This window comes from Corythoichthys intestinalis, chromosome 19 (genome assembly GCF_030265065.1).
Source record: "Corythoichthys intestinalis isolate RoL2023-P3 chromosome 19, ASM3026506v1, whole genome shotgun sequence".
Taxonomy (NCBI): Eukaryota; Metazoa; Chordata; class Actinopteri; order Syngnathiformes; family Syngnathidae; genus Corythoichthys; species Corythoichthys intestinalis.
In genome coordinates this window covers 38673331-38692194 of record NC_080413.1, presented here as the reverse complement: position 1 = coordinate 38692194, position 18864 = coordinate 38673331, and the positions used below count along the sequence as shown (strand labels likewise).

The 18864-nt window shown below is 39.1% G+C and overlaps 1 protein-coding gene across 1 annotated transcript in view; it reads right to left on the bottom strand.

The window, feature by feature from the left end:
• rad51b (RAD51 paralog B) overlaps positions 1–18864 on the bottom strand; it is a 37794-nt gene that overhangs the window by 17845 nt on the left and 1085 nt on the right. Inside the window, exons 3-5 of the mRNA XM_057822999.1 lie at positions 14480–14587; positions 10918–11054; positions 10653–10772 (exon numbers count right to left, since the gene is read on the bottom strand). Of these exons, the coding sequence (XP_057678982.1) occupies positions 10653–10772; positions 10918–11054; positions 14480–14587 (365 nt within the window). The remainder of the gene's footprint in view (positions 1–10652; positions 10773–10917; positions 11055–14479; positions 14588–18864) is intronic.

Sequence of the window (18864 nt, the reverse complement as noted above, 5' to 3'; positions counted from 1 at the left end):
ACAGCCCCCAGTTAGTAGTTGCTACAAACATACGGCTATGGTAGATATCACATATATCTAGACTAGATGTGAAATGACAGACTTTCCCGCGCTAGTAAATAGACGCCATCTTAAAGCAGTAGACTTCTTTAGAAGGCTCTGTTATAGTGAACCTAATTACTTTTTATCTAAAATACCCCCAAATCGGCAAAATCTTATCTTGACTTGAATCTATCTTTAAATGATGAAACAGTTTTAAAACTTTCACATGTCCAAAGTAGACATGAGGGAAATTATGAAATAACGGGCGCAATTTTAACAACTTTAACGGTGGATTCACAACATTAAATTAATTGAATGTAGTTTAAAGCTGCTGATACAGAATGGGGACTTGAGTATTTTATTTACTGTTTTTAACTGGTAACTTGATACTAATATACTTCTATATTTATTATTCGAAATATCTATCATTTTTTAGCTTAGAATCATCGATTGATGTCTAATATTTACTTTAAAAAAAAAAAAAAAGACTTTAAAAAATGATTCACTCGCATATTTTAAACAAGTTATGTCACAATGACAAAAATAGTGTCTGTAAATAGGTCACGGATATCTACCTCATAACTATTGCTTACTTGTATTTTTTTTGTTACTGTCGCATTTCCCCCAATATTTTAGATGATAAATAATCGATCTAAACAAAGAAAAATTGAAAAGAAAAAATGTTTAAAAGGGTAAATATTTGAAAAACAAAATCTCGACTCCTCCTTGTTGTCTGTGAATTTTGCACCGCGACCCTTTTTATATTACTGTGTTTCACCCATAAAATCCCCACAAAGTCCGGCTGTGGCCATTCACAGCTGTGTCTTGACATTCGGTGATACATGCTACACATAGTTTTTGGATCGAAACACGGAAAGTATGCGATAATATCTCGTTAAAAATCATGGTGTCTATAATTATGCTTGCTGATGCTCTCACCTCGAGTTAAAAGACATACGTTGTGGTCAAACGCTAGCACAAGACTTATGGACATACAGTAGCAGGCTAACTCACAAGCATGCTTTCCATTATCTTTTTGACCTTTGTTGCCGTTTGGATTGTTCTCTGGATTCTCAATCATAATTGAAAAAATATTTGAAAAGCCCACTGCAAAAATTAAAATATGATGGTGTTGGAATTTAACCCCTAAAATTCCCCCGGAAATGTTTTTTCTTAAACAGATTAAAATCAAGCCATATCAAAAACTGTATGCAGTAAAGTTATCATTAACTATACAGCTAACGTCCCATTTAACCATGTTTATTTACGAAATAAAACACAGGGCTAAATTAAATCTACATTTACTCACACACCCATTTCCTTTATTATTGTACATCCTTTGTACATCTTAGTGCATGCATATTGATTATCAAAGACCTGACTAGACAAAGGGGGATCATCTTAAAGTGTTCGTTATTTATCATGTACCAGGATGGGTGTCCAAAACCTTTTTTAAATGAGAACATTTCAAAGGTCCCAAAAATGTCTATTTTTCATTCACCTGATTTGACCTTACTTTTAAGGTGTCAAAAAATGTCCTCCTGTTCACATTTTTCCCACAGAAATGATAGATTTTAAGCTTTCCAATGATGTATCACACATGCATATAGGAGAATTTTGAAATTTGGCCAAAATAGGGGTCTCAGAGCAGAACTTCAAGTCACCTGAGTGTTTTCCGCGGTTTTTGGTAAAAAGACAAAGTTTACCACAGAAAGGTTAGAAAAAACTTAGTCCTCTTTTGATGACGTCAACAAAACACGGCGAGAAGCAAAACTACTGGCTCACAGCCACCATGTCCGCGGTTTGGAAGTATTTTGTGGTCTCCAATAATACAGTGGTACCTCTACATACGATCGCTTCGACACACGAACTTTTCGACATCCGACGTAAAATTTGACTCGCCATTTGTTTCTACATCCGACGACATGCTCGAAATACGACGACAATGGCAGCACCGCAGACGAATGCACGGCGGATTTTCTTGTGTGACAAATCAACACTGGTTTCAGAAAAGGTTGGTACAGGTGGTGAAACAAGGAAAAAGTTGACGCTTACCTTCTAAATGAAGATGCAAATGACAGAAAAATATGAGCGTAGGGTGGGCATCCGTGAAATGGCTCAACAATACATCTCCACGGTCCTCCTCCGACCATCGTTCGCCAGTCTTTATAAGTTAAGCTGACAATTCTTATTGTGGTAACATCTCCAGAGAAATCGCCAACTTCGCCACGTTTTTATCATTTATTTCACAACTTATTCAAAACAAAAACACCTTCTGTCTGCCGCAATTGACGGTGTTCTCAGAAAACATTCAAAGTGAAAGTGAAACTCAAGCTCACCGGTCTGTCTCTGGCACGTCAGCCCCGCGGTGCGTTCAGGGTCAGCAAAAAACGTCCGCCACATTAGAACCCGATTCGTTACATTAATACAGGAATTATTATTATTATTCCGATTTTGATTTATAATTTATTTGTTTTTCTATGTGTAATTGCCATTTGTAATAGTACCAGCAGTATTTTTTAAGGATTTAGTGAAGGTTTTTGGGCTGTGGAACGAATTAATGGAATTATAATGTATTCCTATGGGAAAATCCTGCTCGACATACGACCATTTCGACTTACAAACAAGGTCCTGGAACGGATTAACTTCGTATGTAGAGGTACCACTGTAATTGCTAAATGAATGAAAATAAATCAGTTTGCTTCATTGCTGCTACACGCCCTTTCTGAAGTTTCTTTCCATTGATGTCTCGCGTCACATGGACTCCAATGTATTTGAACCTGTGCATGCTTGAGTAGTTTGTGGAGTTTAATCAAGCAAGCAGTAAACAAATAAAGTAGTATTTAAATGGATACAAGTGCATTTGCTGTGGTTTAGTACAATACGATTATAGCCTGACCACTTCATCTTTTTGTCACATTTTTTCCATGACTTCGCTGTTTAATCCGGCCGGGAGGGACTTCGCTCAGCTTCATCGCCGCTAGAACCCGGCCCACTTGCCTGGCTCTCGATTGATTTCGCTTGTTGCACAAGAAAACAGCGAGTCTTGTTTTAAGGAGTAGGAAAGATTGTTATTGCCTTGTGAAGAACTTTGCTCGGTTCGGCGACACCATAATAGTTTTTTTTTTATTTTTTTATTTCAGTTCCACACAAATGTACATCAAGGCCTCATTTAGATTAGCAACTGAAGGTTTGAGACCCATTTTGCCTAAACTTTAAAGAAAGCGCATTTATCAAGGTTCCATCAGCTGTAATGTCCACCGAACAGAATGCTACAATGCGTACAGTGAGGAAAATAGCATTTGAACACCCTGCGATTTTGCAAGTTCTCCCACTTAGAAATGATAGGTGGGTTCGAAATTTTCATGGTAGGAGCTTGTCCACTGTGAGAGACAATTTAAAGAAAAAAAATCCAGAAATGACAGTGTATGATTTTTTATGTTTACTTGTGTTATACTGCTGCAAATAAGTATTTGAACACCTGTCTATTAGCTAGAATTGTGATCCTTAAAGACCTGTTAGTCGCCTCTAAAAAGTCCAGCGAAGACTGGAGGTGGACTTTTTGACCTGTTTGAGGCAGTTAGCTGCATATAAACACCTGTCCACCCCTTACAATCAGAAAGTCTCCAATTCCAAACATGGTCAAGACCAAAGAGCTGTCCAAAGACACCAGAGACAGAATTGTAGACCTCCACAGGGTTACTGGGCAATTGCCAAGCAGCTTAGTGATATAAAATCCACCGTTGGTTTAAAACCATGCAGGCCATGCAAGCAGTTCCCCTGCTTAAACCAGCACGTGTCCAGGCCAGTTTAAAGTTTGCCAATGACCATTTGGATGATCAAGAGGAGTCATGGGAGAAAATTATGTGGTCATACGAAATCAAAATGGAACTTTTTGGACGTAATTCCACTCATAGTGTTTGGAAGAGAAATGATGAGTACCATCCCAAAAACACCATCCCTACTGTGAAGCACGGGGGTTGTGATGAAGGCCGAAGTGGAGAAGGGTTCCATGTGAACAGCAGTTGAACATGGGTCAGTCGGTCCTAAGGGATGGGCGAACGCCTTTCGGAAGCGTGGGGCGATGGCCTACGTCGCCCCCGGCCAATCGAAAGGGAGACGGGTTCTGATCCCGAACCTGGAGGGGCGGAGACGGGCGCCGGCGCTTCCCCCCCTCCCTTGGCCACGGCTACCTCCTGGCGGGGGGGCCCGCGCCAGCGGCTCCTCTCCAGCGTGGATCCATCGGATGGATGGATGGATGGATAGATGGATGGATGGATGGATCCTCCTTCCCTCAATTAAAGGGTATGTAACGGCAAAGGGGGTGTGAGACATCAATAGAACCGTTATGTGCCAAGATAACAAATATTGATAAAGTTAACAAAAAAATCAATCACATTAATGAGCAATTATCGAAAACAGATCGAAAATGACGAACATTTCCGAAAGTGTTCCGGAAACAGCCGAATGGGGCAGCGACGTCACACCAAGTGATTGACTGTCGAGGCGTTCGGGTTTGTTTGACCAAAACATCACTAAAATGGTTCAAAACTGCTGTGCTATGCGGTGTACAAATAGCTATTTATTGGAATATAGTATCCATGAGTTCCCAAACGGGAAAAAAAAAGCTGGACTATGCAGACAATGGGTAAAGTTCGTCCGTGCAAAGAGGGCTAATTTTCTAGACCAAGCCTCCGGCACGGTTTTCTGTTATTTTCCACCTGAAAGCTTCTCGAACTATGGACAAGTGAAATCGGGTTTTGCTGCAAGATTGCTGCTCAAAGCAGATGCGGTGCCCACCATACACCAGCCACCTAAATGTCCCGAGCAGGGGTCGCGTTAACCGAATATTTTCCGTCGTTGACCGGTTTTTTAAAACGGTGACGGAAAAAACTGAAGTCCGTCAGTCATTTTGACAGGTTGCAATTCACACCCCAGACCACAAGGTGGCGAGTGAGCATATTAATTAGCTATTGTCTCTCTTAATGCATGACATCGTTGGCTATTCTGTCAGAATATTATAGCGTCACCGGGGTCTGGCGGCGGCACCGTGATTGACACATCAACGCGAGGTTCTTATTGGTGCACCCGGTGTGCCAGCGCGTCATCCAATTGGTGGACTAGATTGCCACCTGTGTATAGACCCCAATCACATGACGTCACAACTCCGCCCCCCTGACCGGAGCCGCCATATTGTGTGTCAGCTTGTCGTGTTTACACATTACCGCTACGTACATGCCTCCTATTACGGCGTGTTTTTCTGCTCATTAACATTAATAATCAAAATGGTGAAGGCGTGTGTGGCGGTTGGTTGCAGTAACAGAGAAGATAGACGGAGAGACTTGAAGTTCTGCCGTATTCTGAGAGACCCGAAGAGGAGAGCGAGCTGGACTGCTGTAATTCGACAAGAAATCTGGGCACCAAACGATCACCACAGACTATGTAGTAGTCATTTTATATCTGGTAAGATGCATTTAATATATATTTAGAAGATTTTGGGCTGACAACCACAATTAAGATCATTGTGTGACGTTGGTGATTGGGGTCTATATAGTTGCCTCTTTTTCTTTGGGGGCGGAGTTGTTGTTTTGTTGGTGTTGTTGGCGGTAAGCAGAGTAAAAAGAGGGAGAAAAATACCACGACTTCCGTGTCTAAAGCGCCAAGCAAGCGTTACAATATTAATTAAAAATGAATGAAAACTATGTCATCATTATCATTTTAAAAATTTAAGTGACGGGTAAAAATAGATTATGACCGGATTTTTAAGACCCTGTCAGTCAAAATGACAGACAACGAAAATGTCTAGCGCAACCTCTGGTCCCGAGATATCAAGAAAGAGGACGATGACTGGCAAAGGAGGCTAAGGCTAAGCAAAGGAGGGGAGCAGCCAAGCTCGAAATGCCCTTAGTGAGTACTCTTTTATAATAAAAAAACATCACGCATTGGATACAGGACTGGACACATGTATAAATTATCGCTCGTAAAATATATAGAACAAATCCTCTGATCCCATTCATATTTGTGTCTGTTGGCAGAGCGAAAAACTATGATAGCGCAATAAATGATAATTATTCTATACATTACTTTATTTTGCGGTCATGGTGTATCAGCTTCACAAAAAGAAATGCAAAAAATATCATTCGTTGTTTCCCACACGATCTGCTGCCGATGTTTCATCAGTGTCATTGCTCCCCTCAATGACCGTTTCATTACGCTGCATTGGCGTTCGTTTGGGCTCAAATTGGTAACCTAAAACACCAATTAAAGCTCCGTAACTCTCCTCGTCACCATTAGATGAACATTCGTTACGTCCTTCTACGTCGGATTCGTCGCTGAAACTAGAAACGAAATTGTCTGCCATCATCGCCGCCATTCAGTATTAAAGCACTGAGCCTTTTTTCTTGTTGAAGAAACACCCCACACTGTCAATTCTGAATTCTCTTTTATTGAAAACGAGGGGTGTTTCTTCATGAGGGAACCTGGAATATGTGCAAGACGAACACAATGCAACAGCATAAACAGCTCAAAACACCGCTAATTCTCCCCTCACTAGAAGAAATTATATTGATGCAGACAGGCGCTGCCCCCTTAGTGGCCGGTGGCACTCTCTTCACTTGAAATGACGTCACACACACACAATCAGCCAGATCTCGGGCGCCGGTCGTTTTAGCTTGACAATCGAGCCAAATTTCTCTCATTTTCTTGTGTGTAATTACACGAAGTGGCATGATATGAATACAAAAGGCATGCGTTTATGGATAAATGATGGAATATTAACATTTACCCAGGGCATGACATACTCTTTAAAGAATTGAAAATGGGTTGTGACTGGGTCTTCCAACATGACAATGGCCCGAAGCAGTCAGCCAGAATAACCAAGGAGTGGCTTCGTAAAAGGTTTAGGAGGGGCCTTGCCTAATAGAAAATCTTTGGAGGAAGCTCAAACTCTGTGTTTCTCAATGACAGCCCAGAAACATGAATGATCTGGAGAAGATCTGTGTGGAGCTGTGGTGCAAAATCCCTGCTGTAGTCTGTGCAAACCTGGTGAAAAGTTAGGGGAAATGTTTGACCTCTGTAATTGTAATCAAAAGCTGCTGTACCAAATATTAACATTGATTTTCTCAGGTGTTCAAACACTTTTTTGCAGCAGTGTAATACAAATAAATTGTTAAAAATTATACACTGTGATTTCTGGACTTTTTTTTTTTTTAGATTGTCTCTCACAGTGGACAAGCACCCATCATGAAAATTTTAAACCCAGCCATCATTTCTAAGTGGGAGAACTTGCAAAATTGCAGGGTGTTCAAATACTTATTTTCCTCATTGTTGCTCAAAATCACATGCTTATATTTTGAAATTGGCGGCGTAAAATGGATTAGACTTCTAGTACTGTCAATGGCAGCCAATGAGGAAGTGACCCAACACATACAGGAAATGCCCCAAAATCAATGGGAAGGAGCCTGGAAATGCCTGAAAAAATTAACAGGAAATGATCTAAATTTTACGAGGAGTGACCCGTAAATATCTTAAAATGACAAGGAAGAGACACAAAATGAACTGATTGCCTGCAGTTGACAACAATAGACTTCCAATTCACTTATACTGGAAGGTTGGCTCTTAATGCTCCTCTTCCAGTGCCACTGACTGTGCTCGACGTCCAATTCATTTTCATTTCATTAGTTTTACACACAAAAACTCTGAGTAGAGTTGGTTGCGAATTCATTTTAACCGACATTCCCCGATATAATATTATATATATTATTATATCACTCAGAAAATCCGATACCGATATCATACCGATACAGATACATGAAGTCTAGGACTTTTGTATTGTGGTGCCCCACAAGATACTTTAATAATGATAAATATAACAACTTCAAGGTTTTCCAATAAACATTCTGTGGAAAAATAAGAGAACAACTTCAACTGAAGTTATGGAAAAAGTGCCTATATTGTACCACTATATTGTTGATACCAAAATAGTGCCGTTTTTTGGGTCAAGTGCAAGTGCAAAGTGCCAATAAGGCGCTGCCATATCACATATGGCTCACACAGTGCTTCTGGTTCTAAATAACAACAAAGGCACACAGCTTCAGTACAGTGAATAAGGTATGTAATGAGTTTATAATTCATTATTTTTCAATCATTTATTGTTCGTTTAATTTTTGCACCATGCATGCAAATGGTCTGCTCACATAACTAATCCCAAGCTTTTAAATTTGGAGACATCTAATGGTCAATAAGCATAACTGCTGTGCTAAGCTGTGACCAGCCCTGGTACAAAGACAGAAGGCTTCTATAGTCACTTTGAAGGCAACACGCAGATTGGCCCAAAACCGATCATGAAAAACCGATGTCGATATTATCTGATATCATTTTAAAATGCTTTTATCGGCCGATATTCATCAGACAACTCTAATAAATAATGTAAAAAAAGTTTTGGTTTTTTTACTGTCAAGTTTACATTATTTTTAATGCCTCGAACAATTAGTTTAATACTTTCTAATGCTTTTTAAGGCCTGAATTTTGACAAAATCCATTTACCGTATATTTCGGAGTATAAGTTGCAGTTTTTTTGTTTGTTTTTTTTTTCCCCCATAGTTTGGCTGGGGGTGTGACTTATACTCTGGAGCGACTTATTTGTGAAATTATAAACACATTATTACATAATTTCACGTTATTTTCACACTAAACCGCAAGAGGTCTCTCAAGGCCTGTGTTTCAACATTGACGGTAACTTATAAAACCAAATAAAAACAACTCAGAAGGGCTGGACAAAATGGCACTGAAAAGAAAAATCATATTCTGTAGATAACAAGCTGTAACTAGTGGAATATGCATTTGAAAAGCAGCATCGAGTAGCAGAAAGAAAGTTTGGAGTTAGCGAGAAACTTGTAAGGGACTGGCGAAATAAGCTTACTCTTACTAAAAAAAAAAAAAAAAAAAAAAAAGCTAATTGTGGGCTAAGAGCTAGGTGGCATTTCAAGATGACATGTCTGTTCTTGGTGTCAGATTTAATCAATTAAAATGTGTGTGTGTGGGGGGGGGGGGGGGGGCAGAAAATCACATTGTTTGATTTTTAAAGAAATTATTTCCAAATTAGAGTGGAAAATAAGTATTTGGTCACATACATAAGCAAAATTTGTGGCTGTCAAAGAGGTCTAACTTCTTCTAACGAGGTCTAACGAGGCTCCACTAGTTACCTGTATTAATGGCACCTGTTTTAACTCATTATTGGTACAAAAGACACCTGTCCACAATCTTAGTCAGACACACTCCAAACTCCACTTTGGCCAAGACCAAAGAGCTGTTGAAGGACACCAGAGACAAAATTGTAGACTTGCACCAGGCTGGGAAGACTGAATCTGCAATAGGTAAAACGCTTGGTGTAAAGAAATCAACTGTGGGAGCAATTATGAGAAAATGAAAGACATACAAGACCACTGATAATCTCCCTCGATCTGGGGCTCCATGCAAGATCTCACCCCGTGGCGTCAAAATGATAACAAGAACGGTGAGCAAAAATCCCAGAACCACACGGGGGGGAACCTAGTGAAGGACCTACAGAGAGCTGGGACCACAGTAACAAAGGCAAATCAAATCAGTAACACAATGCGCCGCCAGGGACTCAAATCCTGCACTGCCAGACGTGTCCCCCTGCTGAAGAAAGTACACGTCCAGGCTCGTCTGTGGTTCGCTAGAGAGCATTTGGATGATCCAGAAGAGGACTGGGAGAATGTGTTATGGTCAGATAAAACCAAAATAGAACTTTTTGGTAGAAGCACAGGTTCTTGTGTTTGGAGAAGAAAGAATACTGAATTCCATCCGAAGAACACCATACCCACTGTGAAGCATGGGGGTGGAAACATAATGCTTTGGGGCTGTTTTTCTGTAAAGGGACGATTGATCTGTGTAAAGGAAAAAGAATGAATGGGGCCATGTATCGAGAGATTTTGAGTGAAAAATCTCCTTCCATCAGCAAGGGCATTGAAGATGAGACGTGGCTGGGTCTTTCAGCATGACAATGATCCCAAACACACAGCCAGGGCAACAAAGGAGTGGCTTCGTAAGAAGCATTTCAACGTCCTCGAGTGGCCTAGCCAGTCTCCAGATCTCAACCCCATAGAAAATCTGTGGAGGGAGTTGAAAGTCCGTGTTGCCCAACACCAGCCCCAAAACATCACTGCTCTAGAGGGGATCTGCATGGTGGGATGGGCCAAAATACCAGCAACAGTGTGTGAAAAGCTTGTGAAGAGTTACAGAAAAGTTTGGCCTCCATTACTGCCAACAAAGGGTACATAACAAAGCATTGAGATGAACTTTTGGTATTGACCAAATACTTATTTTCCACCATGATTTGCAAATAAATTATTTAAAAATCAAACAATGTGATTTTCTGTTTTGTTTTTCCACGTTCTGTCTCTCATGGTTGAGGTTTACCCATGTTGACAATTACAGGCCTCTCTAATATTTTCAAGTGGGAGAACTTGCACAATTAGTGGTTGATTAAATACTTATTTGCCCCACTGTATATATGTTTTATTCCTCTCCATTGCGCATTTTTTGGCTGGTCCGACTTATACTGATGTGCGATTTATAGTCCGAAAAATACGGTAATGATCATGCTGTACCTGTTGAGGACATCTTGGCAGGTCATCTCCCGGAAAATATGGACCCTACTTGCCATCTGCAGGACTTTCTCCTTACATGTGAAGTAGTCTGGGAACCTGTTCTGTGCGATCTCCACCAACCTGGTAGCGTAAAAACCAACTACACTAAGTTGACATGAGTATGACAACATCATCTTTTACAATGAATTCATTTTTAATCCTCTAATGTATGTCAAACCTAGAGATATCAATGAATAACCATGTGTTTGTTTGCTGTGAGATTGACCTCTCTGCAGAGAATGCTGACTCTGTGTCAATATAGATGACACTGCGGTCCAAGCCACCCAACTCCTTTGGCAGGGTGGCTACAACACTCAGCGTCAAACAGAACTGAGTCTTCCCACAGCCAGATGGTCCCGTCACCTGTACAGAGAATTACAATCAGCATTCAGCAGTGAATATCAAAAGTCCACAGACCAAAGTTTTGCGATATAAAAAAATATCTGAGACCATGATAAATCATTTAAAAATGTTTTTGTATGTCCAGTACAGGCCAAAAGTTTAGACACATCTTGTTATTTGTGCGTTTTCTTTATTTTCGTGACTATTTACATTGTAAATTCTCACTGAAGGTAATTACGGTAAACTATGAATGAACATGTGTGGAATTTATGTACTTAGCCAAAAACGGTGAAATAACTAAAAACATGTATAACATTCTAGTATCTATAAAGTAGCCACCCTTTGCTCTGGTTACTTTTTGCACGCTCTTGCCATTCTCTTGATGAGCTTCAAGAGGGAGTCACCTAAAATGTTTTTTGACTTCACAGGTATGCTTTTTAGGGTTGATTAGTGAAATTTATTGCTATATCAATGGGGTTGGGGCATTTATTTGTGTTGAATTGAATGAGGTGTGTCCAAACGTTTGGCCTGTACTCTATTTGCATGTAAACTGGGGCTGGGTGATATGGCCTAAAGTACTTATCTCTCATTTTCGTAGCGCGGGATTTAAAAAATGTAATAAATATATCGAACGCTTCTGCACACATCCAACTGGCCCATTTCATAAAATACTATGTGTAATATTAAATAAACATGCTTCTTTGCGTCACAGGCACTTTAATAGGGTTAAAAACCCAGTGTTTTTCCCCTGATTTTAATCTAAAAAATGACGTGCTCGGGCTTGATTTACAATCATGTGATCGGATCAGGGACATCCCTAATCGTTATACCTCTGGATTGTTGTTGCTTGTAGCCTTAACTCATTCACTGCCATTGACAGCGATAGAAATTCAATTTATATGATCTGAGAAGTCTGGCATTGAGTGATGTTTCTCTGTCATTAATGGCAATAGATGTCCAATCCACTTTGACTAGGGGGCTGGCAGTGATCGTTCTATTGCAGCCAGCCCTATAATTTAAACAGAATGAAGGTCTATTGCCGTCAATGGCAGCCAATAATACTGATTTTGTTTTTTTAATATCTAAAACCTGGCTTTTTTTTTTTTTACCCAAGTCTTATCTTCCTAAATTGACGTGCTTAAACCTGCCGCGATATGCAATAAGTCAGTTTATCACACGGTAAACAAAAATGAGCGCGGTTATTCTCCCGGCTGCGATTTATCGCCACGCGTGTGTGTGCATACATTTGTTCGTGCGTGTATTTGCGTATGTTGCGTGCCATCGGCACACATGCGTGTTATTTACATACGAGAGTCGAGTCCCTTTCACAGATGTTTACTGGTCATCAACACGCCGTGAAATTAAATTTCAGACGTACAAAATAAGAAAACACATTTATATTAAACATTGTAAAACGTTAACATTGCTACATTGAGGCTAATAGAAAAAAAGAATGGACAAATCACTTTAGCCTGCGGTTAAAATGTGACACTTCAAACATGAAAAGTCATTGGTTTACAGCATTTTCAAACGATGTGAAAAAAAAGGAAAAAAATCTGTTACTGCATAACAAAAAGAAAACTTTTATTTTATTTTATTTTTTTATACAGAGTGTAACACTTACAGTTAGCGGCTTCCGGTGAACATTTCAAAATACTGGCACGTCAAGTTAAACATGTAAATAAAAATTTCTGGAGTTACTCCTACATACGTCATATTCTACACTAAGAATAGCTTTAAAAGGACACCCATTATGAAAAATCTGATTGGCAATGAAAAATTTGGCTTAAAATTTCCTAACATGAGCACTTTGCCGGACAAGATGACAGTCCTTTTGGGTCAGATAAACATTTTTGATATGCTCAAATACGCAGAGAATAGAAATGGCATAAGGTTTCTCACCTGTTTCATATTCTGCGTTTAGCTAGCTTTCAAATGACTTGCTATACATTTTTTTTTCATATTTATTATTTTTTAGTATAGTTTGTGTTTTATTTAAGAATAACAATTTATTGCAAATGAATGGGTGATTTATTAGGATGTATTGTTACTACATTAGTGGTTGAATTGGTTAAAAACAAACTGACAATAATATCGCATACTGGCAATAATTCATGAGACAATATGTCGCCTACTAAAATTTGTTATCACAGGCCTACACGTGCTCAGGCCTGATTTCCGTTCACATGATCTGGTCGGGGACATGCCTATAGACCCTACTCACCTACGTCACAAAATGACGTGTCGCTGTATCCGGCCGCCATATTGTCCGTCATTTTTTAGCCCTATTCTCAATGGTTTCAATTAGTCGTGCAATTCATAGAGCAATTCATGGAAGCCCCGGTGTTATCTGACGCTGTAAAATCATTGGATGCATTGCATAAAAGGCGTTATGTGGAAAAGCTTCAGCTTATCCATTCGCCAGATCCATATTTGATGCCTAAATCGATGTTTTTCGACCCGCTGTCTTCGCCGTCTCTGCCTGACATCTGCTACCCTGATATTTACAACTATCTTGTCCACACAAAATCAGCCTATTCTCACGAAAGTTTGAAAAACTTTAAGAGCTTGGAGGCTTATAAATACTTCGTTGCTGGTTGGGTGAAACAGGTCCTCGTCCACGAAAATTCGGCAGGAATCTATCTTGTGCTCGGGAAGGTGAGTTACGAAATTTTCAATTCAAAATCTTTTGTTCTTGCTAACATCCACTGTCAAGTCTAATGTATTTCATGTCATTTGTCAATGGAGCTAGGGCTTTTAATGTTTATATGGTTTAGCGATAGCACTCTCACTACATACATATATAATATGTAATATAATAAACATGAAGTGCGATAGCACTACTACAGATTGTCCCTAGTTGAATTTATTTTTTGGCTTTTGACCTCAATAGTGAAATTGTAAATTAATTGTATGACAACAGTCTTATTATCCCCTTATAATTATATATTTTCAGGTAGTTCATTCACAACGTCTGAGTGTATGTTGTCGGCGATTAGCCTAGCAATGATCTTAATTGTGGTTGTCAGCCCAAAACCCTCTAAATATATATTAAATGCATCTTACCAGATATAAAATGAGTACTACATAATCTGTGGTAATCGTTTGGAGCCCAGTTTTCTCGTCGAATTGCAGCAGCCCATCTCGCTCTCCTCTCTGGGTCTCTCGGAATCCGGTAGAACTTCAAGTCTCTCCGTCTATCTTCTCTGTTATTGCAACCGACCGCCACACACGCCTTCACCATTTTGATTATTAATGTTAACGAGCAGAAAAACATGCCATAATAAGAGGAATTTACGTAGCGGTAATGCATCAACAGTGACGAGTTGACGGACAATATGGCGCGGGTGCGTGGTTGTGACGTCATGTGAGTAGGGTCTATTGCGAACACCTCATATCAAATGATCAATACACGAAATCCACTACTCTTAATTTCTTTGGCTTACCTCTGTTATGGTTCCACAAGGAAGTCCTCCTCGCAGCACTTTGTCTAGAGCAGGTATTGATGTCGAAAAGCAAGAGCCTGAGTTCCACAGCTTCCACAGCTCCAAGGCCTAATCAGAAAAATACGTTCAAAGGCAAGTATTACGGTTTTATTAATTTCATTTTGCTCCACATTACCTTTTATTGTTGTACAATGTTCGTCACAACAGCTTTATTTACAAATTAGAAATTATGTCTTAACACGTGATTACAGTATGCATCACTGCTATTGTCAGTAAATCACATGAAAATTAAGCATCGTGTTTCTTTTTAAACTACTGAACTGAAGAGATGCATCATTTGTTCAATATTTTTTTTTTTTCAAATTAATAACAAACTTAGCCAGAATGTGTGAGCTGTTTGCATTTTTTCCATGTAATGAGTTGATTTGATTTTCAACTTGGTGTTTATATTGATAACAGAATTTGAAAGTACAGCCTCAGACTCAAAGTGTGATTTTATCATCAATTATGATTTATTCATACCACCGACAGAAAATTGTCCATTGGCAGGGTTGCACTTGTGAACTTTAAACACTTTAAACTAATTTAATGTGCATTTCTGACTGCGGATATGTTCACAGCTACAAATTGTAAGTAGAGTTGTCCGATAATTACTTTATAACCAATATCCCAATATCGTCCAACTCGAAAAATCTGATACCGCTATCAAACCGATACGATATACAGTAGGAGGTAGTGGACTTAACATATTATGGCCAACTGTATTGTGATGCCGCATTGGATGCTTTAATAATGGTAAATCTAACAACTTCAAGCCCTCCCCCCAAAAAAATAAAATAAGGGAACAACTTTAACTGAAGTTATGGAAAAAGTGCTAAGTATATTGCACCACTATATTTATTGTTGAATTCAAAATAGTGCAAACATCATTTTTTTGGATGAGTGGATAAGTGCAAAGTACCAATAAGGTACTGTCATATGTCATATGGCTCACACAGTGCTTCTGGCTCAAAATAACAACAAAGGCACACAGCTTCAGTACAGTGAATGAGGTATGTCATGAGTTTATAGTTAATTATTTTTCAATCTTTTTTTTTTCCATTTATTTTTTTTTTAACCATGAATGCAAATGGTCTGCTCACATAAAAAATCCAAAGCATTTTAGTTTGGAGACATCTTATGATCAATAAGCACAACTGCTGTGCTAAACTGTGACCGGCCCTTGTACAAAGACAGAAGGCTCCTACATTCACTTTGAAGATAACGTGTCTATTGGCCCAAAACCGATGTCAATATTATCCAATACCATTTTAAAATGCTTTTATCAGGCAATATTATTGGCTACCTGATAATCTCAGACAAGTTAAATTAGGTAAAAATAAAGGTTGGTTTAACAATCAAGTGTACTGCATTTTTAATGCCTCGAACATTTTAAATGCTTAAGGCCAGAATTTTTCAAAATCCACTTAATGACTTTTAACACTTTTTAATGACCTGCATAAACCCTGATACAGTATGTCGCCACAATGAGGGTAACCTAATATTGACCGTATTTACATAATTCTGATCTATTGTCACTATCAACGATTGTTCAACAGCAACAGGCCTAATTTGCACCCTGCAAATAGTTCATTCATAGAACTAGCAGCTAAAAAAAGCAATAGAACACAAAATGATATTCTTTTACAAAAGGTCACCGCAAGGCATGCTGAGACTCCTGCCGTCACTCCCCCACTGTACATACTGTAAATGATACATTTAAAACAATAGCGTAATGCACGAATGTTATTTTTAGACCGTGACGTCGCCATCGTAAACCGGATGTGGGTCAACAGAAGCGCCCTTGCATACAACCCCTGTTAGTACTGCTTGTTTTCTGCCACTAATCTTTTATAAAAGAACATGGCGAGTAAACACTGCTGCTATGGAACTTGTTGAAACGACTCTAGACATTACGACATATGAAGGCTTTTTTCTTCATACGTTTCCCGAAGCCAAGAACCCAGAGGAAAAAATGTGAACTATGGATCAACTTGCGCGGATGTCCAAAAGAGCAGTTTAACGTCAACAAGGTGATGCCGTTCACCTTCATATGCAGTAAACATTTTGTTGGGGGCCATGGTCCTACAGAGGATGAAGAGGTAAGCCATTTTGATATTTTTACTCATTTTTTAGCGTGGCGTGATGCCGTGCTGCTTCTGTCTGACAATGAATTACCTGAAAAAAATTAAAATGGTATCTGATTCCCACTGTTGTTACCTTTTCTGTTGTAGAAAAAACAACTTCAGTAAACGGGAAATGTAAATAAATTATAGAATTAAGATTCGTTATTAATGAAAAAATTAAAAGTGTTTGTTGGCTGTCACTGAATACCACTTGTGATCGCTACATAAAAATAACAATATAAATTACCTCCAAGAACAGTCGTGTAGAGACGCAAGACAACCAGAGCATATAATATATAAGAAAAACAGGGCATATGGTGGTAAAGGATAGATTGGTGAAACAGAAGAATGTCATTGTCAGTGGCATAAGGCAATGCACAGAAGAAAAAGGTGTCGATAAAAAAGCTACCTTTGGATCAGGTTAGCTCTTTTTCCTGTCTTTTTCAGCCCTCCACACTCAAGCCATCTCTTTAACTGAACATTTGTACAGTGTATCACAAAAGTGAGTAAGTACACTCCTCGCATTTCTGCAGATATTTGAGTACCGTATTGGCCCGAATATAAGACGGTGTTTTTTTTCATTGAAATAAGACTGAAAAAGTGGGAGTCGTCTTTTATTTGGGGTCTAGACATTATACCCATTCACGACGCTAGATGGCGCCAGATATCAATTAAGCGAATGCTGAACTTGAGGAGCAATGTTCTGTCATGACAGATCTCAGCTACTCTCAAGTTTAACCAGTTTGCATTATTTTATTGCAATGTTTTTCCTTATTCAGATTTGTTTCAAGACTACAGTTACAGTTAGACCTCACTTTGATGGTTAGTGCAATTATTGCAATTTTGTTGTTTTATCACAATAGATTGATTTAGATCAGGGGTGCCCAATCCCTGTCCTAGAGAGCCCCTATCCAGCTTGTTTTCCATGTCTCCCTCCTTTAACACACCTGAATCAAATGCTCAGCTCATCAGCAAGCTCTGCAGCAGCCTGATAACTAGAGGTGTGCGAAATTTCCGATTCTTAGATTATTCGCGATTCGGCCATGGAAGATTCAAGAACGATTCACAAATATCCAAATCCCGATTATTGAATTATACCAGGTAAAGCGGAAGTAAAACATACTTAGCGCGGTCTTTGGGACGCAATGAGGAACTGACCGAGAGTAAATATCATGTTCAACTCATGCCGCTAGATAAAAAAACAATCATACCTGATTGTGGCTGACAGCCGCTACAAACAACGCCCAGTTGCTAGTTGCTACAAACAGTAGCTACAGCAGATATCATATATATGTAGAACTAGATGCAAAATGACAGACGACGTCGGTGTTAGAACTTGTATTATTGAACAGAGATGCGAAGTGACAGACTTTCCGGCGAAAGTAAACCGCTGCCATCTTAAAGCAGTAGACCTCTCTAGAAGGCTCTGTTGTAGCGAACCTAACTTTTTATCTAAAATACTGCTAAATCGGCAGAATCTTGTCTTGAATCTATCTTTAAATGATGAAATACTTTTAAAACTTTGACAAAAGTAGACAGAAGGGAAATTATGGAATAACGGGAGCAATTTTAACAACTGTAACAGTTGATTCACAACATTAAATTAATTGAATGTAGTTTAAAGCTGCTGATACAGAATGGGGACTGGAGTTTTTTATTTACTGTTATTTTCGTATATTTGTTTACTGTTACATGTTAACTTGATACTGAAATATTAATTTGGTTTAGCCTGAGAGGATTTTTGAACAATTTTGGAACTAATGTACAAAACATTATTAAAAAAAAAATTAAAAAGGAGGGGGGTGCATCAATAATCGTTTTATAATCAAATTGGAGCCTCTGAATCGTAATCGAATCATTAGGTGCCCAAAGATTCCCAGCTCTACTGATAGCGATCCTGATTAGTTGATTCAGGTGTGTTAGAGGAGGGAGACATGGAAAACAAGCTGGATAGGGGCTCTCGAGTACAGGGAGCGGGCACCCCTGGTTTTTCATGGGACAACACTGACAAAATGACACTTTGACACAATGAAAAGTAGTCTTTGTGCAGCTTATATAATAGAGCTAATTTATTTTCCCCTCAAGATAACTCAAAATATAGCCATTAATGTCTAAACATAAACTACAGTCTTCAGAAGAGGCTTCCTCCTGGGGTGACAGTCATGCACACCAATTTGATGTAGAGTGTAGTGTATGGTCTGAGCACTAACAGGCTGACTC